General features: G+C 27.8%; 7 protein-coding genes across 19 annotated transcripts in view; 2 read left to right on the top strand and 5 right to left on the bottom strand.

Annotated features, from left to right (window-relative positions):
- Positions 1-3,283, bottom strand: part of LOC124431025 (ankyrin-2-like) — a 30,358-nt gene extending 27,075 nt beyond the window's left edge. Inside the window, exon 1 of the mRNA XM_046978385.1 lies at positions 3,152-3,283. Coding sequence (XP_046834341.1) covers positions 3,152-3,193 — 42 coding nt within the window. The 5' untranslated portion in view covers positions 3,194-3,283. The remainder of the gene's footprint in view (positions 1-3,151) is intronic.
- On the top strand, positions 321-9,495 carry LOC124430935 (probable serine/threonine-protein kinase DDB_G0282963). 4 transcript variants are annotated; one of them, XM_046978180.1, is made up of 21 exons: positions 321-501; positions 3,995-4,108; positions 4,195-4,373; positions 4,446-4,572; positions 4,726-4,847; positions 4,920-5,052; positions 5,119-5,292; positions 5,393-5,484; positions 5,582-5,654; positions 5,745-5,863; positions 5,966-6,081; positions 6,187-6,363; positions 6,451-6,509; positions 6,648-7,082; positions 7,153-7,595; positions 7,701-7,793; positions 7,881-8,028; positions 8,162-8,519; positions 8,623-9,052; positions 9,160-9,284; positions 9,355-9,495. In XM_046978180.1, the coding sequence occupies exons 3-21, from the start codon at positions 4,294-4,296 to the stop codon at positions 9,402-9,404; spliced, it is 3,354 nt and encodes a 1,117-aa protein (XP_046834136.1). In that variant the 5' UTR covers positions 321-501; positions 3,995-4,108; positions 4,195-4,293; the 3' UTR covers positions 9,405-9,495. The 4 variants fall into 4 exon arrangements, with proteins under 4 accessions (XP_046834136.1, XP_046834133.1, XP_046834132.1 ...); XM_046978177.1 differs by having other exon boundaries at positions 321-1,683; XM_046978176.1 differs by lacking the exon at positions 321-501 and adding an exon at positions 3,104-3,237.
- On the bottom strand, positions 9,404-12,933 carry LOC124430945 (lysine-specific demethylase 8). 5 transcript variants are annotated; one of them, XM_046978204.1, is made up of 8 exons: positions 12,798-12,933; positions 11,521-11,686; positions 11,298-11,442; positions 11,046-11,223; positions 10,801-10,962; positions 10,478-10,695; positions 10,152-10,310; positions 9,404-10,086 (listed from the first exon to the last, which is right to left on the bottom strand). In XM_046978204.1, exons 2-8 carry the CDS (start codon positions 11,661-11,663, stop codon positions 9,829-9,831), a joined length of 1,263 nt encoding a protein of 420 aa, XP_046834160.1. In that variant the 5' UTR covers positions 11,664-11,686; positions 12,798-12,933; the 3' UTR covers positions 9,404-9,828. The 5 variants fall into 5 exon arrangements, with proteins under 5 accessions (XP_046834160.1, XP_046834159.1, XP_046834161.1 ...); XM_046978203.1 differs by having other exon boundaries at positions 12,764-12,901; XM_046978205.1 differs by lacking the exon at positions 12,798-12,933 and adding an exon at positions 12,328-12,346.
- On the bottom strand, positions 11,604-12,610 carry LOC124430952 (UDP-N-acetylglucosamine transferase subunit ALG14 homolog). Its single transcript, XM_046978219.1, has 2 exons — positions 12,472-12,610; positions 11,604-12,397 (listed from the first exon to the last, which is right to left on the bottom strand). The coding sequence occupies exon 2, from the start codon at positions 12,379-12,381 to the stop codon at positions 11,749-11,751; it is 633 nt and encodes a 210-aa protein (XP_046834175.1). The 5' UTR covers positions 12,382-12,397; positions 12,472-12,610; the 3' UTR covers positions 11,604-11,748.
- Positions 12,934-12,979: 46 nt separating the features above from the next.
- LOC124430937 (signal transducer and activator of transcription 5B) lies at positions 12,980-21,766 on the top strand. Of its 6 annotated transcripts, none has more exons than XM_046978185.1 (9): positions 12,980-13,117; positions 13,875-14,040; positions 14,115-14,271; positions 14,369-14,715; positions 14,799-14,942; positions 15,020-15,488; positions 15,576-16,248; positions 16,432-16,816; positions 19,806-21,766. In XM_046978185.1, exons 2-9 carry the CDS (start codon positions 13,913-13,915, stop codon positions 19,978-19,980), a joined length of 2,478 nt encoding a protein of 825 aa, XP_046834141.1. In that variant the 5' UTR covers positions 12,980-13,117; positions 13,875-13,912; the 3' UTR covers positions 19,981-21,766. The 6 variants fall into 6 exon arrangements, with proteins under 6 accessions (XP_046834141.1, XP_046834139.1, XP_046834140.1 ...); XM_046978183.1 differs by having other exon boundaries at positions 12,984-13,121; XM_046978184.1 differs by having other exon boundaries at positions 13,016-13,144.
- A 135-nt stretch (positions 21,767-21,901) lies between these two features.
- Positions 21,902-24,089, bottom strand: LOC124430944 (stabilizer of axonemal microtubules 1-like). The gene is made up of 6 exons (XM_046978200.1): positions 23,893-24,089; positions 23,450-23,727; positions 23,039-23,359; positions 22,672-22,921; positions 22,322-22,590; positions 21,902-22,211 (listed from the first exon to the last, which is right to left on the bottom strand). The coding sequence occupies exons 1-6, from the start codon at positions 23,962-23,964 to the stop codon at positions 22,010-22,012; spliced, it is 1,392 nt and encodes a 463-aa protein (XP_046834156.1). The 5' UTR covers positions 23,965-24,089; the 3' UTR covers positions 21,902-22,009.
- A 150-nt stretch (positions 24,090-24,239) lies between these two features.
- On the bottom strand, positions 24,240-27,704 carry LOC124430943 (phosphatidylinositol 4-kinase type 2-alpha). The gene is made up of 6 exons (XM_046978199.1): positions 26,910-27,704; positions 26,653-26,771; positions 25,992-26,484; positions 25,648-25,910; positions 25,430-25,569; positions 24,240-25,351 (listed from the first exon to the last, which is right to left on the bottom strand). The coding sequence occupies exons 1-6, from the start codon at positions 27,196-27,198 to the stop codon at positions 25,258-25,260; spliced, it is 1,398 nt and encodes a 465-aa protein (XP_046834155.1). The 5' UTR covers positions 27,199-27,704; the 3' UTR covers positions 24,240-25,257.
- Positions 27,705-27,991: the final 287 nt, after the last annotated feature.

Here is a 27,991-nt window from a genome sequence, read left to right as displayed (position 1 = left end):
AGAATAATGATATTTTACATAATTACTTGTTTGAACGATGATAATGATATTCTTTTCTCTCTCTCTCTCTCTCTCTCTTTCTCTCTTTCTCTCTCTCTCTCTCTCTCTCTCTCTCTCTCTCTCTCTCTCTCTCTCTCTCTTTCTCTCTCTTTCTCTCCATAACTTTTAGCATCGAATTAATCTCGTATTGCTAAAGAGAAAAGAAGGCACCGGTACGTTTCGACAAAACGATAGAATACGAGAAATCCTTTAATCGTAGATTATTAACGAAACACTTGGAAATGTCCTACCTGATTCGTACTGTCCGTGACCATGATGTCGTAGCCGGAGAACCGGGAGACGTCTTTGACGATGTTCTCTCTCCGGCTCGACGAGGGGATCGTGAATCGAGCGTGAAAAAAATGACTACCCTCGTAGAGAGGCCCGCGTCAATCCACCATTCGTGAAGCCGCCCGGGAAAGGTAACGCCAGAAGTACGGAACGAACGAACGGCCGAGGAGGGTGAGTTGGAGTAAGAGAAAGAGAGAAAGAGAGAGTGAGAGAGGGAGAGAGAGAGAGGGAAGGAGGAAGAGGGAGAGAGGGAGAAAGAACATAACGCTAGATAGGAGCCGCCCTTGTACGTTCATATAAAGCGCAGACTCGAACTACAACGATTCATGTATGAACAGAGGGGATGTTAGTATCGGTAATAATAGTAATGGTAGTAGCAATAGTAATAGTAGTGGTAGTAATAGTGGTGGTGGTGGTGGTGGTGGTGGTGGTGGTGATTGGCGGGGAAGTATCGTTTTTCTTGCTTCTTTACGTTACTCTTTTCTCTTTCCACTTTTCTTGCTAACCTTTCATTCCTCCTCATTCGTTCGACGCGCATAACTTCCGCGTTAGATCAGATCCGGTGATTCAAAAAGACCCGGTTTTTTCATTTTTTGTGTTCTTTCAATTTAAACTAATTGTAATTCCTAATTCGAAGACCGTTTTAACGCGTGTTCCATGATATTATTTCGTTATATATATTTTAGAAAAATATAAAGATGACGATACTAATCGTTTGTTTGATTATAATAATATAATAAATAAAGGAATAACAAAATCAACCGATACTTTTTAAATACAATCATTTACCCCATCATATTTATACTATTTCACTTTTATGCTTTAGATATATTTCCTATCTATTGATTTGATTAATCCAATATGAAGTATACTCAATGTTTCGTGTTTTAAAAGACAAATTTAAAAATATAGATCAAGGAAGATTCATTACGTTTATTCTTATTCAAAAGTCGAGTCCTTAGGCGCCTTCTATTATATAGCTTTTAGCAAAATAAATAAGAAAGAGCTGATGGTCACTAAAGAACCATGGAAGAAATCACATTGATTAAGAATTATATCGTGGATTCTATTTTATTTTTCTTCTTTTTTTTTCTATAGAATCGATCATTCATCATCATTCCTAGATTTAGATCGAAAGATCTAACTTTTTATTAAAACTTTCATTAAACTTTTTACCTTTAGCTATATCACCTTCTACATATGCACCCACATAAATAATAATTGTATCGTTAGAACAATTTCATTTGATTTGCAAACTCCGACGAAATTCGAAGAAGCAGGATAAATGCGCGTTCCATCGATCGCATTGGTCATTTCAAGGGGGACAACCAACAGCAATGACGTGAGGACACGGTAGGAAGTAGTAGTGGGAAATGAGTCAGACCTTTGGCAGTAACACGTTGTTATGCGTCGGCGTCCTAAATCGGTTTGTTGTATGGCGGGCTAGAAAGCGTCACCTGTAACACACATAGTGTGTCTGCCCTCTTGGCGGCATATATGACGATCAATAAAACACCTCACCGTAATCTCTCTCTCTTTTTCTCTCTCTGTCTTTCTCTCTCTCTCTTTCTCTCTTACGTTTAATCAACATTGGAGTAAGGAGAACACGAATGCAATACCCCCTATACAAAGCGTTGCGTGTAAAATGCACCTTCCACACGACGATCTTTTCTTTCAAGGCTTTCATCACTCATACCACCTTAAACTTACCCTTCTCCGTCGTATTATCGTCCCTTTAAATCATCCCTTTTCTTAATATTCTTTATTTCCTCTTTTTATTTTTTTTTTATTTTTATTTTTTTTTTTCTTGGTGCAATATCGTGTTATTCCATGCAATAATAATTAATATTTAATCATATTTAATAGAAGGAGAATTTGTTTTATTAATTACGAAAGAGGAATATATTCGTTTATTCGTTTTTTAAAAATTTTTATCGATTATCGCAATTTAAATCTCGCGCTCTTCGACAAGTCATTGTTGCCAATCACCAGAAGTGCCGCCAAAGTTAAATCGAATATTTTATTGCGTATCTTATAATTATTTTGATTGTTTTATTTAATTGCATATTCAATTCGAGTTCTATTTTATTAATGAGTTTTATAAATTTGAAATATGTCAAATCTACAGCATATTAATTAGAATGACGTAACATTTTGCAGACATTTTTTGAAGAAAATTATTAAATAACCAAATAAAATATTAAATCTTATTATATAAATAAAATGTTATCGTATATTTATTATATAGATAATATGTATATCTTATTATATATATAAAATGTTATTATCTTCGTAGAAATGAAATGAAAAGAATGTTCAATAGCAATGTCCAGATTATAATAAAAATTTTTTTTTCTTTTTTTCCTTTAATTTTAATAACGAACTTAACAAATATTAAAAGAAATACAAAAGAGAGAACAAAATTTTGGACTATTTATAAACATAGAAAAATAGAATTCTCACGCAGTAACGCTTTACATAAATTATATGAATAAATACAAGGCACGTGATCGAGTTGCGTCAATTACGTAAAAATAAAAATATTCGAGAAGTTCCCTTAGACGATAAAAAGGTCTTTTGTTTAATCCGAATCATGTGCTTTTTGTCCTTTTGTTTTTTACTTCCTTCATTAGATTAATAAAGTGACAAATAAATAAATAAATAAACAAATAAATAATATAGGCTAGAACGACGCGTACAAAATCTCACGACTAATAAACTTTTCAACGTTTTTTTATGAAATAGATAGAGGTTAATAAATAAAAATCTCTCATGACTTTTGACCTTGAAACATTAGATATTGTTTTCGATTAATATTTACCTGAAGCCTAATAATGGGTAGAAACTCAGCCTCAGTCGTCATTCCTAAATAATAAACTGTGTACTTAGTTTGACAAAACTTGATGTGTACGTATGTATTATACTCTCCATGCTGAAGACGTAGGTCATCGGATATTTATAGAATTTCTTGTTATCCTCACATCATCTTCTTCTCTATGCTTTTACAAAAGATATTTACATAACTCGGATATATTATTTTAATCATTTGTAAACCCATGAACGATTAAATATTTTTTATAATTTTTTATTCACACTTCAATCATTTCATCGTCCAAGAAATTACGTGTTCTCAATTTTTCAATTTAACTTGAAAACTTCAATAAAATCATATACTTTTTTTTGTATACACATACATATATACATAAATGTAAAGGTGCATTATTATTAATTATACTATTTCTATTAATTCGTATTATATCGTTCATTCGATCTGTTTAGATTATGAATTTTATCAAACGTGTTAACGACAATTATTTGAACTGTGAATACTATCGCAGGTGAACCGATCTTTTAAATATTATTTCAATTTATTTCTAATTGGTTGCATGTTCTTATTATACAGATTATAAGCAATATAATTATTTGCGGAATTGTATTTTTTTGGAGAGCTTATTTTTTAAATGAAATTATTATAAAAAGAAATACTTTAATAATACGTAGAAAGAACATTTCAAAATAATTGGCGTTAAATTAACAATTGGCAACACTGGTTTTTAGGCGCCAAATTACGTTAAAATAAAATCTTAATATTTGTCGTTATTTTATTTATTGTTGATTTATTTACTATACCGTGATAAATTATTTAAATTATTTTTTACATTAGGAACTAATTGACACGCTGAATGAAGCCTCAAAAGCATTTGCAAATAAAGAATACCAAACAGCTTATAATAAATATAAAGTGGCATTACAATTATTTGAAAGCTTAAATCTAAATGTAGGTTATCAAAAAATTTATATTGGTATAGATATTAATATATAATACCATTATATAAATATTATATTTATTATATATGATTCCAGGTAAAAGATAGTATTCAAAATACAATAGAATACATATTATGTATAATTTTATTACAGTCCGATACATTCCACAATATAATAGAAGCATTAAACATTCTTATGAATTTAGAAGATACTATTGGAGAATTATATCCAGCTGTTTATTATGCCATAGCAAAAGCATATATTAAATTATATAGGTAACATGCACATACACTTTTAATACATTTAATTAAAAATGTTGCAGTATCTAATAAAATCTTTATGTTTAGGTTTAATTTTGCTATCAATACAATTAACAAGGGACTCGCTATTTTAAATGAAGAAACACATTTTACAACCCAGTATATACCCATGACGTCTATTGTTATAAATGAAACTACAAGAGAAGGTTTATTGGTATGATTTTTATAAATGTTTTAATAAAAATGTGTTAAGAGGAAAAAGATTTATACAGTATATCTAAACATTATATGTATTATTTATTGCTCATTCATACTTTATAAAGACATTGCTATAATATTAAAATGATATTTCATATTGTATCAATAGATTTCATTAATGGATTTACAAGAAAAAGCTTCGAGTTGGCATTGTCCAAATGCAAAATGTTTCTTAGAGAACTGTCAAAATAATATTCCATATTGTTCACCATGTAGAGATATATTTTTCAGGTAAATGTATCCATCACATCGCATACATAAGTATACATAATTATAAATTTCTTTTCTTTTATCTATTTACAGTGACCCAACTTTTTCTGGCTTAGTTACTATCACATGTAGCAATTCAAGTAATCCTTGTAAATTAAACTTTCATCCAATTTGTTGGAAATTTCAAAAAAACAAACTACATATAGAAAACAAGCTTTCAGATATGGTAATAAATATATCATATATTATGCGCTTTTATTACACATATCTTTAATAATATATCTTTAAATAGGATATGATAGGTCGCTCATGTTTTACATCAAACTGTGGAGCTAAAGATAAAAATGTTATAACAAAAATTGAAATATTAAACGATGATGCCAAAGTAGTATCAGTTATAGAGAATTCCTCATTATCGATGCTATTAGTATCTGATTCTCCAGTTAATGGCGCTATTAAAAAACATGTATGAATATGATTATTAATTTTAATACTCATTTCTATAAATTTTTAATGTCAAGCATTCTTTATTCTATTTTTATATATTTACTTTTATTATAATATAGCGTTTTATAAAGCCAATTCCAAAACTTAGAAGACCAAACTTTCTCCCCCTTCGTAACACACAAGAAGAATGCATCAAGCCATTTAAAGAAATGTAAGAAATTTACAATATTGAAAATATGTATAACTTAAATAAAACGTTCAAATATTTTATTGTAAAAATAATAATATTTCTTCTGATATATTTACAGATCAGAAAAAGAAATGAAATTAATGAAACTAATACAATTGCGAGAAAATAATTTTGGTATTCCACGTGAAAATGTAAGATTGTATTTGTGATTTATATCAATATATACAAACACATGTTATTTATCATTTATAAATTACATGTATCTTTTCTTTTTACAAAAGTTAGAACCTGGCAAAGACATGTTTAATAATGAGGATATAAATAACACAAATATTCTGTCAGAATGTGAACCTGAAAATGTTGATTCAGAAACAATACAGCAGTGTCGTTTCTTATCAGAGTAAGTAAATCACATTAAAAATAAGCCAATAATAATGACTATTGTTGTTTTGTTTAAAAATGATAAATATTCTGTATAAATATTTTATATATTTTTTATTAGGATTATGTATGAATTTATTAAAGTAAATTTAATAGTTCATAAAAACAAACTTTTATCAAAGTGGCATGAAACAAAAGAAATTATGGAATATATTACAAAAACAGATGAATATTTAGGTGAATAATTTAATTTTTAGTAGATAACCCTTACAATATTATGTTATATTATGTTAATTTATAATTTTTATTTAAAATTTGTATCTTTATTATTTCATTTTTTAGATTCAGATATATTGAATTTCTTGCTTAAATCCCCAAAACTTATTAGAATTGGAGATTATATCTGTGTTCCACAAGCTATTCAACAAATGTTTCACTTATTTGAAAATGAAATAACTAAACAATATAAATTAGTATTGGAAAGTGAAACTAATGAATATAAAGATACCACACCAACAGGTATAATCAATTGTAATTACATGAGTAATCCATAGTAATATAAAAAATGAAACAACTAATAATGTTATACTAAAAATTGATTTGCAGATAATGAAAATATTTTACATAAAGAGTGTGTTACTAATGATGACAGTAAAACTAATCAGGTCTATACATATACATATAAAAAACAAAAAATTTATTTCTTATTTTCGTTATATTTTAAATATATCTTCTTAATCAATATTAAGCATGCAATTAATCTTATTATAAATTATAAATATTAATCTTATTATAAATTTTAGAGTCCTCAAAAGCTGCTTGGTTTAATAAATGATGTCTTTGAAAATAATAATGTTGACGAAGATAATAATATTTATCAGAATGACAATACTTGCGAGTCATCTACAACTTCTTTAGATAGCTGTTCAACAAATGAAACAGAAATAAATTCAATATGTAAAAGTGAGAATGAATTTGTTTTAAAGCCCAATAATGAATGTTTTGATGTAAATAATTCCAAAGAAGATAATGATTATGAACAGTCAATCTTTTACAAGGAAGATAAATCCTTTAATTATAATAATGATATAACTAACAAAGATAATTGTATTAATATAGTATATGATGATACAAACAGCTCACAAAGTTCTACAAAAAATCCCTTCTTGAAAGAAAATATGACTAATAATTCAATAAAAAATATATTTATTCAAGATTTCGAACAATTAACAAATGATGTAAGCTCTTAAATTTATTCAAATTATTCCTAAACTCAAATTTTGTTATACTCATTTTTTAATTCTTCAGGAACTATTGTCACCACCGGCACTCCAAGATAAATATAAACTACTAGCATATAATTATTTCGTAATAGTACAGAATTTTGCTAAACTTTCAAAAGAAAAAACGGACATGGAAAAAAGTTTTAAGTTGAAACTAAAGGAGAAAGATTCGATTATGAAAACTGTTATTGAAGAACGTAAAATATTAATTGATAGACTGGATTCATATGAATCGCATATTTCGGAAAAAGTATCTGATAACTATGATGAATTAAATGCGGATATATTAAAATTAAAATCAGACATAAATAGATTGGAACAAGAAAAAAAGGATGATGAATGCAATTTTAAACTACTGATAGAAGAGAAAAATACCATAGAAAAAATATTACGAGAAGACAATGCACAATTACTTAAGAATGTAAAAGATTATGAAGCTGAAATAAATAAGAAAAATGAGGAACTAAAGTAAATATTTAAAATTTGTTTAATAATAGATAACTAATTATATTTATATTATCTAATTATAGATATAATATAATAATTATATATATGAAATTTTTTATTCTCTAGTGTTCTTCAAGATAATGATTTAAGATGGAAAAAATCATTTTTGCAAAAATCATTAGAATCGCAATACTATTCCAACAAAAATATGTTAATGAAGTAAGTAGATATATAATTTTATATATATTTACACATTGAAAAAAAAATATAAGTAAATCGTATTAAACGTATATTTATTTAATATAGTGGTATTGACTATTGCAATTTATCATTAGACATCATAAATAGACTAAATTCTTTGATTAAAAAATATATTGGAATGCATATCATTCCAGACTATATTGAATGGTCATTTACATTAAACCAATTCTTGAAATTGTCTTCAGAATATGAGGTACAGTATAGTAAATTTTATAATGTTTGTTTCAATATATCAACAATAATCAAACAAACCAATAATATCTATAATATTGAATTTATTGTAATTATATGATTGACATACTTTTCTATTGATTAATTTGTAATAGGCGGAGTTTTTAAAATGTATATCTTTGCTAAAATCAAAAACAGAAGTTCAAAAATTGGATGAGATAAATATGAGTTCTATAAATCTACCTAAATACCCAAACAAATCTTTATCTACCATTGTATGCAATGTTTTCATGGCATTAGATAAACACATAACAGAAATTTCAGCACAGAATTTATCTATGATGTTACCGTCATCATTATCGTTGCATTCTCTATCAAAATTAGAAGAATTTTCTAATGACAAAAATAATGACAAGATTATTAAAAAGAATTCTAATGTCAACTTGTTTAAGACAGAAGATAAATTTAATAACCATACAGAGGATAAATTTCAAAATATTTTAAAGAAACCTGGTAAAATTTTGACATAAATCTATAAGTACAATAAATGCAACTAGGATACATATAACAATACGATAAGAAAGTAAATATACTATACTTTATAAATTATTTACAGATTTAAATGAAGAGAATAATGAAGCTGTTCAATGTCATTTAGAATGTATTGACAATAACAAAGTAGGAAATTCTACGTTAGAAACAAATATAAATGAACATAATAATCAAATTGATGGAATTTTAGAGGATGTTGATAATAAAGCAAAACCAGAAATTGCAGAAAGTAAAAATTTTCCATATGATATTACTAACAATGAACTGCTAGAAACCTGTGATAATAATAAATTAGAATCAACTAGTATATCTAATGAAACAGACCATAAATTATTAATGGAAGAAGTAGATTCCATTGAACAAAAAAACCAGAAAACGGAAGATATAACAAAAGAAAATAATGCAAATATTGAAGAAAACAGCAAAGAAACTTCGATTAACTCTACAGATGAATTAATGAATATACTACGGAGCAAATATACAGGAATATCTGAGTATGTATATATTATCTAAAACTTAAAAAATAATTGAAAATACTTTTAATAATAATAATAATTAAGAATTTCCATATAATTAACGTACTATCTTTTTGTTCATGCAGTCAATCCCTTTTGAAAAGTTTGAATGATCTCCAAAAATTTCATAAAAAAAAATCGCTAACAGATATACCATTAAACATAATTATCCAGGATGTACAAAAGTATATTTTATTGCATCAAATAAATCGTAAATAAAACTGTTAAATTTTATTATGTAAATATTATATATTACTTATAAATATATTTTTATATTACAGATTTATGCGCTTACGTTGAAACAAAGGAAAATATAAAAAATACAATATGAACATTATAAACATAAATAATATATATTTCAATGTATTAAAGAATGGTTTCAACAAGATCAATCATATCCAATATATCATATTCATTGCAAAATTGATGAAGAGTATCCTCCTTTACCTTGAAAACAAACATGAATTGCTACTATATAGTAGTAATTTGACAAAGTAAATATATATAAATGTATTTTTATGATAAAAAAATAATAATATCAGATTAAAATAAGTAAACCTTATAAATTGTTAGTAAAGAAATGTATAAAAATGCGTTATCTTATATTTTCTATAGATGTAAATATATTTTATATTGACACTTATTTAATTTTTAAAAATATAGTTCCTATATAAAGATATATTATATAATATTGTTAAAATTGATTTATACGATTTGTGCAATGCTTATGATTAAGACTTATTATTTTAAGTTACCTAAGTCCACCAAAAACTAACTGAAAAACTTGGTGTAAGTGCAGTTACATGATGCCACCATTTCGGTGGAATATACAACATCTCTCCTGGTCCTAAATAACACATAAAACCTTTGGCTTTTTTAAAATCTGGCCATTTTATATAATCAGGTTTAAGGGGATCTACTTGTGCTGTATTATAAAGTAGTTTGGTATCATAGGGATATAAATTTATAGAATCAGTTGGATCGTATAAAAATATTCTTTTATAACCAAAAACCTAAACACAACAATGTTAAGTATAAGTAATAAAATTATAATAATAAATATGTATATATCCCATACCTGACACAATAAGTTATTTTTGATATCAAAATGTAGTGGTGATACAGTTCCAGCTGGTCCAAACCAAGCATTTATATCTGGTGGTTCAACTTCTACATTTTCTTTATCAGAAAAAGAACAGTAATCTGGTACAACTATATCATTTTTTAGTTCTGGTATCTGTTAATAATTAAATAAAAAGTTTATAAAAATAAATAATTTATAAAAATATAATAGCAAGATAATATGTATTATGTTATCACATTACATATATATAGTTTGTTATTACACAGTAATAATAAACAATAATTAACATAATTAGCAATATTTCTTGTTCCAAATAATACCTGATCAAAAAGTTGATGTTGAGCCAAATAACCAACTTTTTGAGTGTTCTTAATTATATGAGATTGTAAAAATTCTGAAAATATAATCAAATCTTGGCTCCAATCTTCCTCGGTGTAACGAGATCCTATTTCAATAGGCACAGTGCGACTTCCAGCAATCTTATTTAGATAATCGATATCTTGCCACAAATGTAAAGCATTCCAATGTTTCATAGAATCTAGAAGAATTTTTGATATATATATATATATTCATTCCCTATTTTCTCTCTCTCTCTCTCTCTCTTTCTATTTACTTAAACTATTAAAACGAAATTATTAGTTACCTGTTATTACGGCTGGAATTTTTGGTATAAAAATGTCTTTATAAAATGATTCCATAGAAGGTATGCTATATCGATTAACTTGTAAAAATTCAGGTAGTAATGATTGAGAAACTTTACTGTAATCTATTTCTATTTTTTTTGCAGTAAGTGTTCTGACGAATTCTACAATAAGTATATTATATACTTTTAATATGATAATTATTTTGATATCTAAAACTGTTTTTTCAATAAATAATGACACTTACTATTATAGTAATTATTTATTTTTGAAGCTATCGATGTAAGTAATAACGGCTTACTCGGTAAAGGAGCACCTAATAGAATACCTTTATCAATTTGTTGAATAATTTCTTGTAAAACTTGTATTTCTGTATCTGTAGATTTTTCTTTGTTATGTTCGTGTTCAATTTCTAGCAATATTACCTAAAAACATTAATAGACATTAAAATATACATTATTATAATATAAATCATCGTACTACTAAGTCTGTTCTATACCTTTAAAAGACTACAAAAAGAATAACTATATCTGTACGATAGTGGAACATCTTTCCAATGACCTGAATTCAGCATTTGCCATATACGATCTAAACAAGCTTCTATTCTAATTAAAGAATTATTTATCCATTTTGTTGTCCTCTCGCTTTAATAAAAATACGATATATTAATAAGAATATTTATAAATCGTTACCAGTATAAAATAATGCAATTATATATTTACAATTTTTGCATGTTAAGTTTTTGTAATTCATCAATTATAGGTGCTAGATGTACTTCTATTTCAGTTGGTAAATATTTCAAATCTTCTTTTAATAATGTCCAATCTATTAATTCAGTCGTTAAACATTCAGCCTCAAAAGCCATTTTAGTATGCTCTATTGTGCTTTCTGAAATTGGCATAGGGGTCCAAAATTATGAACTATATTAATTTAAGAATAAATGCATTTAACTATGATGAATAAACTTTGTTATACAAAGATTTATTTAAACATGGCCACCGTACAATTACATGATCTACCAAGTAATATAAAATTTTTCCTGTTAATGAAAATGTTTTAACTCTACAAAAACTTTCTATAAACACAGTAGTAATATTAAGAACATAGAATATCTTGAATATAAGTGCTATAATACATAAAGGAACACAAGTCCCTGGACCATTACATAAAAGTAATTCTGGTTTTTCAGACCATAAAAGAGATACAGCTTCTAATGTCGCTATAATAGTTGTCCATACAGAAGAAATATACGACTGTCCAACTTCTCTGCTTCTAGTAATTTTTATTATTTTATAATCATTTTTTTTTCCTTCTATGTCTTTTACTTTTTCTATACTAATTTTGTCAGTAAAAGCACAAACATATATTCTAGGTGTATAATTTTCATAATTCATATGTTTAACAATTCGTAACATTTCTGCTGTATGTCCTCCTGATCCTAAAATTATCATAGTTTTTGCAGATGTTTCTCTGAAATTTCTCACTGCTATTCTTCCACTTTTCATGAATATTAAAAATAAAATTCTTACAATAATGATCATGAGACATATAAATAAAAAAATATATATATGTGATAAGATCATTTTGTCCTTTTGTTATCTGAAACAAATTATATTTGATAAAATATAACTTTTACATTATTATTATAGATAAATAGATATAGATATACAAACAATAAATCTTTAAATCCTTAATCCATAGAATTAGGATTTCCAGGTGATAATTAATTGAAAGTTGTGTTTAGGTATATAATTCAGATGATTAATAGACATGCAAATCTTTCATGTGTGGAAAAATCTTTCATTGTGATAATATAAAGACAATGCCAAATGCCGAAGAATGCTGATATATAAAAAGTGAGTATTTGTTAAAGAGAAAGAAAGAAAAAGAACGGAGATAAGGAATGATTGATTCCACAAGACAACTTTGTACATGTGTTTCTGATCACCCTTGTTGATACATTACATTTTGTTGATACGTTCCTGAGTAACCTCAGTACCTGCGCATGCTTAATCTGCGTAGGTCACGTGACATGCCCCTCCACTTCTCCCCGCGCCATTAACGGTTTTGAATTCTCGGAATTCCTCATCCATGGGCACTTCGTCGTTGGCCGTGCTGTTGGGTGCAACGGAAGGGGGGAGATTACTTATTGATGAGATTCGCGTGTGTGACCGGTCCCCGCTTCGTTATATTCGTAAATATATCATGGGTGTAGATTGCATTATCAATTTAAATATTATTTTATAAATTATCTACGAGAAAGGGTGAACGGTGGTTCGCATAGTGCACATCCTGGAGGCTCGTATCTTCGGACCAGCAGTAGGTGAATAGAACGCGTTCTACTAGGCACGAAGAAAACGTCTTTTATTCCCCTACTCTTTCTCTTTCCGCTTATCTATTTACGCGTTATCGGTGTACGTCATTCTGTATGCTCTTAGGATCTGCTCCCTGTAAGATTTGATATTTTCTTCCTTCGCGCATTAAGATTTACAAATATAATATTTTATTGGAAGAAATTTTCATTACGATAATCGAAATATTTCAATAGTAACTTTGTAAGTATTTATCGATATACGGAAAGGTAATTCGATATATTTGGAACTTTTCTTCGATCAATGTGCAAAATTTAAAAGCGTCAAGAATTCATTTTTTTTTAAGACCGCTCATCCGCTTTTCCAAGCTTCTTTCCGATACCATTGTTCTCTTAATAATATATATTTCGCTATAATATTTTGTTTTTATCAAGTTATATACACGTTCTATCGTTCTTTTGTTTGGTTTAATGAGTATTTTTTCAAGAGGTTATGTTTCATATGATTTTCGTGATTATCGATCGATAGATTATCTTTCGTAAAAGTATTTATATAACGTGTTTATATTTGGCATATTATATTTAATGTCGTAACAATGGCGCTTCGAATAATGTATACAATTTTTGTTAAAGAATCTGTTCTTTATAAAAAATTTGTAACAATGTATATAAACCTCTGAAACGTAATACTTTTAATATTTATTACGATTAATATTTATTATTGATATTTGTTATAATATCTTTTATAGTCATATTTTTTACTAGGGTCCTCAGAGCCAAAAATTGAAATTACTGCTTCCAAAATGTCCCTTTGGGCAAAAGCACAGCAATTACCACAAGAAGCGTTACAACAAGTACGCTCTGTTTATGGTGAACATTTTCCGATTGAAGTTCGACATTTCTTATCATCTTGGATTGAAGATAAAATGTGGTAAGAAATAGCAAAGAATTTCTTAATATTTTTAAAAACAAATACTTTATATATAGATTTTTTTTATATTGCAGGACTGATATAGAACCTGACAATCCACAGTATGAACAATATATAGCTAATCTAGTTGCGTCTCTAATACAAGAATTAGAGACAAAAGCAGCTTCTTTAAACACTGAAGATTTATTTTTAACAAAATTAAAGCTAATGGAAGCTGCCAAAACTTTCAGAGTAAATATAAATTTTTCTTTTTAATTTATTATGTGTATATTACATTAATATTTAAAATGCAACTATCATTTAATTATTTTTCATTACTTTATAACAGCAAAGATATAGCCAAAATCCGGCTACACTATTTAAAATAATTAGACATTGCCTAGGAACAGAAATGAAACTTGTAGCTCAAGTTGAGAATTTAGGAGGTCTTATGAATATGGCAGCGGGTAGAGTTGGTTTAATGGTAGGAGATGCTGTGGCAGAAATAGCACAACAAGTTGAAGTATTACGACGCAAAACGCAAGAAACTGGAGAAGATTTGCGTAAAATGGAACAAGAACAGGAGGCCTTTGCCATTAGTTATCATGAATGCACAAAATTAAATGCTCATTTACAGCATCTCGCCACTCAACCACAAAATCAGCAAAGTTTAGACTTGGAGAAAAAGATTAGGCGGTATTACATAAATTAAATTGTATTAATGTGTGAATGATCAAATTCAGTAATTTATATTCATTATACTTTTATACATATCACAGACAAAAAGAGCAACAAGAACAATTATTGAATCACAAAGTTACGGGTTTAATGCAGTTACGCTTGACGTTGGCAGATAAATTGAAGGATACTATTGCTAGACTGAATACTTTACAATCAAGAGTTCTTGATGATGAATTGATTAGGTAAATATATTACCAATATATATATATATATACATATACATATGATTTGTTATCATGTAATTAACTATGTAACTTAGGTGGAAAAGGGATCAACAATTAGCTGGAAACGGAGCTCCGTTTAACAGTAATTTAGATTCTATTCAGGAATGGTGTGAAAGTCTTGCAGAATTAATATGGCTTAATCGGCAACAGATTAAAGAAGCAGAACTTTTAAAACAAAAATTTGCCCTGGATCCTCCAGGAATACAAGATATTCTTCCTACCTTAAATTCACAGATCACACAACTTCTTAGTTCCTTAGTCACTAGTACATTTATCATAGAGAAACAGCCACCACAAGTGATGAAAACTAATACTCGTTTTACAAGTACAGTACGTCTTCTAGTGGGAGGAAAATTAAATGTTCATATGACACCGCCTCAGGTAAAAGTAAGCATAATTAGTGAAGTACAAGCAAATGCTCAATTAAAAAATGGGAAAATGGCAAAATGTGGAGAAGCTAGTGGTGAAATTTTAAATAACAGTGGAACTATGGAATATCATCAAGTAAGATTGATAGTTACAGGAGACTTCATATTGTCTGTAAATTCAGCCAATATAAATAATTTTAATAACATGTGATTTTCCTTTTAGGCAACACGACAATTGTCAGTAAGTTTTCGAAATATGCAGTTAAAAAAGATTAAAAGAGCCGAAAAGAAGGGTACAGAATCAGTTATGGATGAGAAATTTTCACTTCTATTTCAATCGCAATTTAGTGTTGGTGGCGGTGAATTAGTATTTCAAGTGTGGACTTTAAGTTTACCAGTCGTAGTAATTGTACATGGAAATCAAGAACCTCATGCATGGGCTACAGTTACATGGGACAATGCTTTTGCAGAACCTGGAAGAATTCCTTTTGTGGTACCTGACAAAGTACCATGGGGACAAGTAGCTGAAGCATTAAATGTTAAATTCAGATCAGCTACAGGAAGGTCTTTAACAGACGATAATCTCCATTTCCTTGCGGAAAAAGCATTTCGAGGCGGAAATACAGGTGGTCAGGAATACTCTAGTTTACTTCTCAGTTGGGCTCAGTTCTGCAAAGAACCTTTGCCAGAAAGAAATTTTACATTTTGGGAATGGTTCTACGCTGTTATGAAATTAACAAGAGAGCATTTAAGGAGTCCTTGGATAGATGGCTATATTCTTGGATTTGTCAGAAAAAAACAGGCAGAAGAAATGTTAGCTAACTGTCCATCAGGGACATTCTTAATGCGTTTCTCAGATTCAGAACTTGGAGGAGTTACTATCGCTTGGGTTGGAGGTAATACATTATATAAATAACGTGATATCGAAAACATTTTATACAAATTTCATACTGATATCAAAATAAGATTAGGAAAAGATTAATTTATATTGTATATTTATTACACGTATTTACGGATTTATTTTTATCTATACTTTATTATTATTATTTTTTTTTTGTTTTTTGTTTTTTTTTTTTTAGATCAAACAGAAGTCTTTATGCTTCAACCATTTACAAGCAAGGACTTTGCAATTCGTAGTTTAGCAGATCGAGTTTCTGATTTACAGCATCTCTTATATCTGTATCCCGACTTATCGAAAGATCATGCTTTTTCCAAATATTATACACCAGAAAACCGATCGACATCGATAAATGGATATGTCAAACCATTGTTAGTGACACATGTACCTGGATGGGGTGGTCCAGTTATAGGAGGTCAAACGCCTTCTCATTCTTCAGTGGTTGGTGTTGGTAATAGCAGTCAAAGTGGTCCAGGTGGAAGTTATCCTGCTACTCCTTCTACTATATTCCAAGCACATAGCCCTGACCCATCCGTAACACGTGATACTCCATCTGTTGCTTCCAGGTCAGTTCCCTGGATTTAATGTATTTAAAATGGAGGTTTGATTTCATGAAAGATACTGACATAGATATTTCATAGAAGATGCGCAAAGTTAAATTTAACCATAGTCGTTAATAAATATTTTGTATATTGAGACTGAATCTCAGATATTCTGAACTTATATGAATATACAGAGAGAGTTATTTAACGTGTATGAAATAGATTTCTTGTTTTTAAAGGTAATAGAAACTCTTAAGAATCAAACGGCATACAAATTATTATCTTTAAGTTTTCTTTTTTTATGCCACACAATTTTGTTCTTAAAAGTTTTTATTATTTTTAAATGCATAAAAAATATTTCAAATACAAATGTTAAGTGATCCGTCCTGTATATAGATATATACGGTACTTATGATTGAAATTAATTCTAGATCTATTAGAAGTATATGAAAAAACTTCGTATACTAGTTTTACTTGATTTAAAAAGAGAAGTATATCAGTGGAATTAAATTTTTTATATAATCATTAATTGCAGAGATATCAACTAAGTTTTATTTTTTTTTTTTATTTTTTTTTATTTTTTTTTTTATGGAGTAGAGTAATAATGACACAAAAATTATTAAATATAGCTAATAATTTTGATTTGAAATATATGTATACATCAATTTTATATATTAATTATGCAAAATGTAATTAACTGTAAATTGTTATGAGTTGTTACATTTTAATCGTAAATAAAAAGTAGCGATTAAATTTAATTCTTAAATTACTATTCGATTTTATTTCTTTTAGATGACTAAAATAAGGTGCTTGTTCTATATATCTTGTTGAATAATATTAATATACAATTAAATTTACAAGATCCAAAGTGTAAAGATGAGATCTGCAAGTGAAAGTTTTACAAGAAATTCATATGTACTGTTATACTTTTTCCTCTTTAAATCAAGTAACTTTTGTATAAAAGGATTTTTTGTATTTTTCTAAGAATCAATTGGACATACTGTATCGTAAATATATGCTTCTGATAAGAAGAAACAATATTTCATAAAGACTGCATAAAAATTTAATATTTTATCAAGATTATTCTTCTTTTTTTATACGATTAAATTGATATATGAAATCCAATTATATTGTATATGATGGTGTGTGTAAAGAAATTCGAATTTTCTTAATTTTGCTTTAGTGTTATCGTGGAAAAAAAAATGGTTCATGAAAATGATTATTAGATATTCTTAGGAACAAATCGATGATATGTGTGATACATTGAATAGAAGAATTAAGCAATTCGATTGAAAGAAAACATATGACATTCCTATGAATATTACTTTGCATATCTTCTGAATTTCTGTGTAGAAACTATAACAGTATTTTTTTTATGCACATTTTTTTGACGTCAGATATACACTTTTCTTAGACCTTTATACAGGGCATTTAGATTAATATTATTAAAGTAAAGTATAAAAAAAACCAACAGTATAAATATTACATTAAGTAATTTACCTATATTAATACTAATCATATGCTGAATATTGCATTAGCGGGCTACATAAAACTATGAATTTTTTATCTCTAAATCGTTTTGTAGTGTTTATAATGATATATTTTATTACTAGTTTTTGCTCGCATGATTTAAGTTTAAAATATATTATCGTTAAATTTGATTTTTATCTTATATAATGTTATTTTTTTCTTTATAGGTTTTAAAAAAACATGTATATTTTTATTAATATTAATACTATATAAGATTGATATTTACAGCCAACATTTTGATCAATCTTACATTCATTATGACATTAATAATTATAAAACTTAGATATAGAATCTCTTTTTTAAGTACTTTGCCATCAATTTAAGGTTCTATAAGTTCCAATGTCATTAAAATCACTTTATTAGAGTAATGTAAAGATAGGATATTCATAGATGTTATTTGTACTTTTATACAATTATAAATATATAATATAAACTAATATTTTTCAGTATTATTTAAATATTTTTTTAATATACTAAGTCTTGGGTTAAACATAAACATTCATATATAAAAGATCACAGTAAGATGAAACACATTTATCAAGGTTGTGATAGGAACTTCTAGAACCTTCAGATATTATATATATTTTTTATGTTATAAAAAAGCTTTAAAAGTATTAATCCTTTTAAATTATATTAATATGAAAGAAAAAAATTAAGAAGTACTTAATGATGCACATTTTTGTACTTCCATTTAGTGCGAAAGGAATTGAATCGAAAATAAGATAAAAAAATAATTGAATTAAACGGCTTATCCATGGCTTTAACATAATATTTGATCTTTCTAAATTTTTATACTCTGTTTAGAATTATATATATATCTATATATACTTAAATATATTTCTATACATGTCCATGTGTGTGTCAGTAGACACAATAATAATGATAGTCCAATGATTTATGATATAATTGATAATTTACATATAACTTACATTTAAATAACTCCTTAAATAAAAATAAGAAGAGAGTAAAGGCCTGGAGCAAGCCGGTACAACCACAATGGAAAATTGTAGATTTTCAAGCTACCTCTGCAAAACACAACTCCAATTGCCATAATCATTATTAATTTAACTGGCAATTTAACTTTACGTTAATAAACAACTTATGTTGCATCTGCCATGTATATTTTCAATTACATAACGTAATAAAATTTGTAATAAATATTAATAATATCATTATTTGTAATAAATATTAATAATATCAGTTTTTCTCACATTGAAATATTAATGACAAAAGGGTATGATACTAGTTTCTTGTTCATTAAACTTTCTTTTTTTAAAATCTAGTGACCGATAATCGTTGGTTGGGTGGGTGTTTTGTGGTTTGTACTACCCCTTGCCGTGTTGTACCGGCTATCCGGCTACTCGGTCACGAAATTTTTATAAAGTAGGCCCTATGCAAAAAAAATGTAGCTGCTTATGTTACGTTATATGCTTCAATAGTTGAGGATTGCCAGTGATTGGGGTTGTGTTTTGATTTGTGGTAGCTATGCTCCGGGTCTCGGCCAGTCAGGTATTGGGCGACCAAACTCGGACATGGACTATGTGGAGTTGATGGGTCATGGCGAGCTGTCCACAATCGACGAGAATCTCAACTTGGACCAATTTAATGGTTTTGGTTTTTCCGAGTTCGTGCAGTCATACAACACCAAACCACAGTAGGTATATTGGGTGCGAAAAGTTGTGAGTTGCCATGGCATACCTTAATTTTCGATCTCTATCCTTATTGGATATAATCCAAGCGATATGATCCGAGATCACTTGTTATATAACAGGGGAGGGATTTATAGTAGAGGCACATTATACTTATCTAAGAAACATAATATATCCTTCGATTACACATCTATCATATAAGTGCAATATTTTCTGAAGTGCAACCACTAAGCGTAAATATACTATGCGAATTTAATATAGAAATTAATCTTGTTATGTCAAGTAACGAGTTGATAGATTATTATAATCAGTAAATTTTTATTATCAATTTTAAAATTGTCAATTTACATAAAATTAATTATCTCTATTGGAAGATAGAATTATACTTTAATATGATGATGATTAACAAATTTTGTTCACATATTTTTTACTTATAGTGGGCATTTTTTACTTGGTTTTGTTTTTCATTATTCATCTATTTTAGTATAAGTCCTTGTAAGATATGAAAAACACTGGGTACAAAAAAAACCATAGGTAATGATCTATATATAAGATATGATAGAACAACAATTAGTGTGAGTAAATTTATATTTTATGTATTAATAAGAAAAAACTATGAATTATTCACATGAAAATATTCTTGGTTTTCTCTTTAATCATGCTTTTTTTTATAATGAATATAAATAATTATTCAGATGTTTATTAATGTATTACAATTTCTTTTTATCTTATATAAAAAATAAATAGTAAATCATTTTAATTTCTATAATGAAAATACTATGAATTATTGATATCAAATTATGAAAGATCTATTGACAGTGGATTTGAAGATCAATTGACAATAGATCTGAAGATAGTACACAACAGAGTTTATAAAGTGGACAATCATTTTTTCTTTTATCTTTAAGCTTGAAAGCATGTAGAAATTGTTAAGCTTTATTAGTATTTTCTGTTGAATATATAGATTGCAAAGTAGTACAATATAGAATGAGATATATGCAGACTTATTTGTATATTGTAACATTGATGTGATCTAAATATGTGCCTTACACTTCAAAACTTTATACTTACAGAATGATTTGCAAGTTTTGCAAAGTATTTACAAAGCAAGATTTTTTATCTTTAAGTCTATTTTTCTTAGGGTGTCTCAGATCATATGAATATGCAATGGTAGAAATACTTGATATAATGATTACCATTAAACTAATATTTTTTAACAGGAATCAGAATTTTATAAACTAACATTGAACGTTTGTATGTGGTATATAATTATGCTATATTTAATAACTTGTAGAAATTGCGTTTGTGCATAACGAAAAAATTTTCGTTTATTTTAAATAACTTGTTTAGGCACACATACACACAAAAAGAGAGATACATACATATTTATATGTAAGCTTAAATAGTTAATTGTGTTTCATATTTGAGCTCTGGAATCTCTCCCCTGTCTTATATGTATTATTAAAAAATTATCAATTGTTATGCATATGTAAAGCACCATTACATATATGCTGAATTTTGTCCCCGCTAGGACTGCACACATTGTTGTCTCTTTTTATATTTATCATTATATGATATATAAGCCGAATCTTTTGGCAAATGTACGTTAATATTGTCTATTGATCCTTTTATCAAAGATTAGAGTTTATTTTATTATTGAAAATAATTTTATCTCCTGTAAAAGATAAATAATGTGCTCTTATATATTCATCCTGTATACAGTAATTATAATAATATAAATGTAACATAAGTAGCGCTTATATATTTATGCGCAATAAAATGTTTTAATCCATGCTCTTACAAATCTTCATTAAAATCTATATTAAGTCCACAATTAGTCCTATCAGTGCAAGTAAAAAGGTACAAGTATATAAAGTGAAGTGTATCATACCTTTTTATATATATAGCGATCAAAAAAAGTTGCTTTAAAATAAAAAAATCATTTATCAAAAGAGTAATATACTTCCATACTTAATTATAATTTAACTAATTTCAAGAGTAATATAGTATTGTTTCAGAAATATCATTATCGAAACTCTCATTCCGTACATGGACACTCATTCTCAATATAATATCCTGGTAAAGGATAACTCATTTGGTAGATTGTATCTGTGGTCATTCGATCCTTAGGAACTTCATATGTAGTTCGATGTGCCCATGGCATATCCATTTTAGGAATTGGCGTCCAAGCTTGGTATGATAATTTATTTATAGTCTCAGAATCTATCTTAGTAACAGGTCTAAATAATAAAAAAAAATTGATTATTTGAAAATGATAATTACTTATTAAAATAATACTATCTACATTCTATGAATATTATAAATATAGATGTAATCTTAGATATAATACCTGCAGTAATGACCAATAGGTTTGAAACTTTGCACAGGTTCTAATTGACCAGGATGTAAATATGACAAACCAGTTGTTGTCTTATCAGCAATAGGATCTCTTGATATACGAATATTATTGCATGGAATAATCAGTTTTGGAGGTGCAATTATTTTAGGTATAAAATCATGTCGATTTGTAGTTTCACTTTGTATTGAACCTTCTATCATTTTTCTACTACGTGGTAAAATCGGAGAACGCTTCTTAGACCAAACTGGTTGATAGCTCAACTGTACCATGTTTTTATAGATATAATGAGAAACTCAATTAATAATTTACATTACTTTTTTATATTTATAATCATTTCTTACTTTATTTGTAGTATCAGTGGATATTTTTTCATTTGATATGAAAATATTAGCGGGTGGAACGATTTTTGTTGCTTTTTCTACATCACAAGGCAAATAACTCTCTTTATAAATTGTTTTGTCCATAAATTGTGCTTTGTAAGGTAATATATTTGCTACACTAGGAATGTATGGTTTCATCTTTTCACATACTTCATTCTCCAAATAACTATCAGAATAAATAGTCTTCTCACACATTGCAACACTTGGAGGCCTTGCACAAAAAAAACGTTAATTTTGTGATTTAATAAAAAGTAATACTTTTATTCTTCCTATATACAATATAATATTCTATGATAATAAAAATAAATTACTATTTTAAGTTACATACTTATATATAGATTTCTGTGCCCAAGGAAACTTCTCTTTTTTGCTAACAGCAAAAGGTTGATAACTTAATTTGTTAGTAGTATCCTTTGAAACTGAATGACTAGGTCGATGATATTTTGTTACAGGTTTAAAGCTAGTAGCAGGTTCTATTATACCAGGATTTACATAAGAAAGACCCGTAGTTGTATTAGCATCCAAAGGACTTGCACTTATTCTTATATTTCCACAAGGTACTATCATATCTAATTTTTCTGTATATTTTGGCATATAGTCACATTTTGTTGTAGTAGCGCTTTCTAATGCTCCACGTCCTAACAAAGCTCTAAAATTGAAATTATATTTAAGTCATTTGATTTTATGAAATTAGGCATATAGCTTAAGATCCTTATTTATCAAATAAAATAATATTTACCTGAATTTAGGCTTAATTGGTTTTCTTTTTGCCGTATGCCAAATAGGTTGGTAACTCATTTTACTTGTTGTCTCGTGAGAAAATTTTTCATTTGATTTAACGAACGTTTGAATTGGACGATAAGGTTGAACCCGAATAGATTGAGCTGTTCTAGGATCCATATCCATATATGAGAGATAATATGTTGTACAAGTATCAAGTGGTTTCGATGGAGGTCTGTATAATCTTTCAGGAGCAAATGATTTGACTCTTGGTGGTTGTACATATTTTCGCATACTCTAAACAGGAAATCATATCTTTAAACTTATTACTACTATTACTCTTTAAACTAAAATATTATTAGTTATTAGTAAAAATATACAATGGTATCATAAACATGAGATTATTATATTATATTATTCAAGAAATATATGATCATTATATTTTTATATAAGAAAAATTACCTTATCACATAATTGCTTCTCAGCTGGAACTACACAATGTTTTCTTTCTGTGCAAACTTCTACCACTTCCATTTTATCAACGGATTTATTATAATTAAATGTAAATATGTAATGTTATATCAGATATATTGTCAAATATATCTTTTCGGTAAAGTATTTTGTATAAAGAATATAAAAATGTTTAAAATAATTAAAATCTGAATATAATTGTCAAAGTTTATGACATGTTTAAGGTTTGGAATGAGGATGAAATGTCATATTATATATTCCAAATGAATTTTGTGTTGATTTGAATACACAGGATTGACCAATTAAATCAAATGAAGATAACAAATAAAAACCAAATATAAAATTCTCAGCATATATTCTAAGTATAAGCAGCATATTATAGCTAATTTATATACAAAACAAGTGAACTTATTGTCTCACTTTATTACACGTAGAGTTTCTGCACAATCATTTGCTCTGGTACATGAGCATAAACTCTGAAAAAAGTGAGCTATAGTACATATCTTTTATTGTATATATTGTCTAATAGATAGTAAATTAAATAATAAATAAAGAGGAATCTCTGATGTTTATTTTAATATCATATAAATTGTATGATATATTTACAACTAATATAATGATTTTAACTAGCAAAAGTAATGTTAAGAATTCAAAGAAACTACCGGTTCCAAGGAAAAGAGAGAGACATAGACAAAGTAATTTCAATTCTTACAAGTGATAATATCCCAGAAAAATATTGGTGATAACAATATAGTTTTCTATTTTAATTACATTTAAAAATGTTTGTTCTCTATAATTTTGTAATATAATATCACTGTGATTTCCTTGCAAGTCACAGTAAAATATTTTACTCTCGCGATATTAAATATACGCACATGACACAGATGTATCAGCGCACTTTGTATTAAATGATTGGCACAAGTTACTATATAACATGTATTTGCCAATAATGCATCTGTATGTATGCAGTAGAAGATTTCCTAAACTGTAGAAATGTTCATTTTTTTTATAAATACATATTAACCGATATATTCTATTATCCGATTGTACTCATTATGACTCTGTTTTATTTTATATTATGTCTATTAAAAAAATTAGTTTTAATGTGATATATTTACTGTATACAATATTTGTGTACGAATGCTAGTTATGCCTTAATTAAAATGAGAGATTATAAATAGTAGATTAAACATAAGCATCGATCAATAAATTTAAAAATTATATCGAAAATAATTCTAATAATGAAGAGAAATGGATATCTAAACAAAGAATTAATCAAAGCTTTTCAGTGCACCATAGAGTTCCTTTTCTTAGCTGGTACTGCTATTAACACTGAATTAAGCACTCTTTAAGTGCTTAACACCAGGAAAAGAAGGGACTCTTATTTTGGAAGCGCTGGGTGAATGTATCAGAAAATGAGAACAGACTTCGTGTGCCATTTCCTTTGGCTCTGTAAAATAAATAATAAATGTATTTATATAATGTTGCATCTTATACTATTCATCTTTGATATAAAAAAGATATATACTTCTCAACTATAACAGCAGGCATTTGAACTAATTGCACTGGACTTTTGGAATCTTTCAATGCCTGTTGTAAATTCAGAATCTGACCTCGCATTACGCTCATTTGCCTATCAAAGTGATGTCTGTCGAATCCTTTATCTTGCTGTACAAAATAATAATATATTTATAAAATAATACTTATAATAATAAATTCAGAAAAATCTAAACAAATATAACTCACTTTAAATAATTGGTATAAATCGTCACAAAGATCTTGTACAAAATTTTGATCAGAAAGCTGAGGCAAAACTAATTCACGTGTGGCTGTACTGAATGGTTGTTTTGCTTGACTTAACCATGCCCAATGGTAAGGATAAGCACGCCAAGAATCAGGATGTTTAAATGGAAATGCTAAACCATTATCTATCGCTGCTATATTAACTTCACGCTCTAATCCATTTTTTTCCGTACTATTATCATACTTAATAAGCCAATTATCGTTACCTATAAAGAAAACACTTAAATTTATTTACAATATGAAAGAAATTAACATTGTAAATACTTTTATTTTATTTTTATAACTACCTCTATCTGTATTTCTGATAATATAATCTAAAATAACCAAACGTTCAAATTGGAGTTGGAACTTAAGACTCAAACGTGGCGATAATGGTTCATGTTCCCATCGTCTTAGCCAATAGTCTGCATCTTTATAACCATCTACAAATACTTGAAAGGATCCGACTTTAGGAGGTAAACCAATACGATTAAAATGTGAACCAAATGCAGGAAACTGATCCATGATGGCTTTTTTCATACGTGTTTTTTGACGATCTAAACGTGGATAGTTAAAAGTTTTACTGACAAGTTTAACTACTCTAGTATTCGGCACAATGCCAAGGCCTAATTTGCGGTCAACTAAACTGGCTCCAGCCTCGCTTAAATATCCTTGATTTGGTATCAAACAACTCCTCCCAAAACAGCATGGACAGCAGAGTTTGTGCATCCATTTTGTCCATTTTGGATTTAATCTTCCATAAGGTTCCTCGTCTTTGGGTTTGAAAACACCTATCACCTTCTGTAATATATAATACCAATATAACATATTAATGTAATACTTATCAAAATTATCTATAATAAGTATTCACAAACAAATGTATCCTACTTTATTATTATTTAATAGTAAATATTGTGACATTTTTATATTATTTAATATATTAAAAAAATCTAGAAAATTATACCTTACCCCTGCCGAGTTTTTTACAAAATAACTTCCACTTGAACCTTGATATATTCTTTCAGGAAAGATTCCATTGTCTATTGCACATTCTGCTTGCCATACTAGTTCTGAAAATTGTGGATCATCTGTGAAGAAGAAATCGAAGTCGTAATTCAGGCTTATTAAATCTTTCACTATTTAATATATATATTATCTTTATACTCATATCAACACAGCAAGTAAGATATCAAAATATTTCAAAAAGATTATTTATAATAACATACCAGGGAATCGATTAAAGGTAACATCGAGTTCCAGCCGACCAAGGAGAGGCTGGCTCTCCCGGTCTATCCCAGCAGAATCAATGGTTATAGTTTGATCACTACTTATGTTTGGAACAAATTCAACGTCTGGAAGTAGTTCTGTAGACAAGTTTCGTGATACACAACTATTGGATGTTACCGACAGATCTACTAACGCGTCAGTTTCAATCAAAGCAGGTGGATTGGTATTATTCTGACTGTGATATTCTGGATAAGGCACGTGCAGTTGCCGCTGTTCGGAGTCACTCATCACAGCCGAATCTACTTGTGATTGGCAATTTTTTCAAATACTAAATCGAGATTGATATATTTTACAAAAAAAAATTGTACGTATTTAACTGCATTCCTGCACCACCTGTCAGTGACACAGGCTAAAAAATCCGTTCCTTTCAAATTCTGTCAACATTGGATATAATTATATTTATCTCTGTTTCGTGAAAACCAATAACTCAATACCATTTGTACACGTGCGAATCATGTAAGAATAATCATCACTAAATAGAATATACGTATTAAAACGACTGGTCTAAACAGACCAACTAACCAAATTGCAATCCGTCATTCCAGTAGACGGTATCAGCTGATAGGATTACCGCCATATTTAAATAGATAATACCTTCATACGAACGATATACATGGTACTTTATATAATCTTCACGTGTTAATAAATCTTTGGTAAGAACTAAATATTTAAGATATATTTCCTTGTTAAACAAAAAAGCTATTATGAAAATTATCAAAAAGTAAAATTTATGAAATTGATAAATAATATATACCGGATATTACGTAAACGGTTATCTGATCAGCCATGTTCGATAAAATAACCAATCATCGAAATGAGAAAAAATGTGAAACATTTTGATATAAAGTTACCTATTGCATCATGATATCAGATTAGGCTTCTATGAAAACAATACCGTTGTGTTCTTCTTCAAAAACAACATCGATATAAGTAAAAAACATAAATGAATTTAATTATATAAACAAATTTTTAAATTCGATTCGATTATTGGTTATTCGATTCACATGTGATATGATTATCC

This window comes from Vespa crabro, chromosome 20 (assembly GCF_910589235.1).
Source record: "Vespa crabro chromosome 20, iyVesCrab1.2, whole genome shotgun sequence".
Classification (NCBI taxonomy): domain Eukaryota; kingdom Metazoa; phylum Arthropoda; class Insecta; order Hymenoptera; family Vespidae; genus Vespa; species Vespa crabro.
The sequence above is the reverse complement of the archived record's forward strand: the minus strand, read 5'-3'. Positions and strand labels throughout refer to the sequence as shown.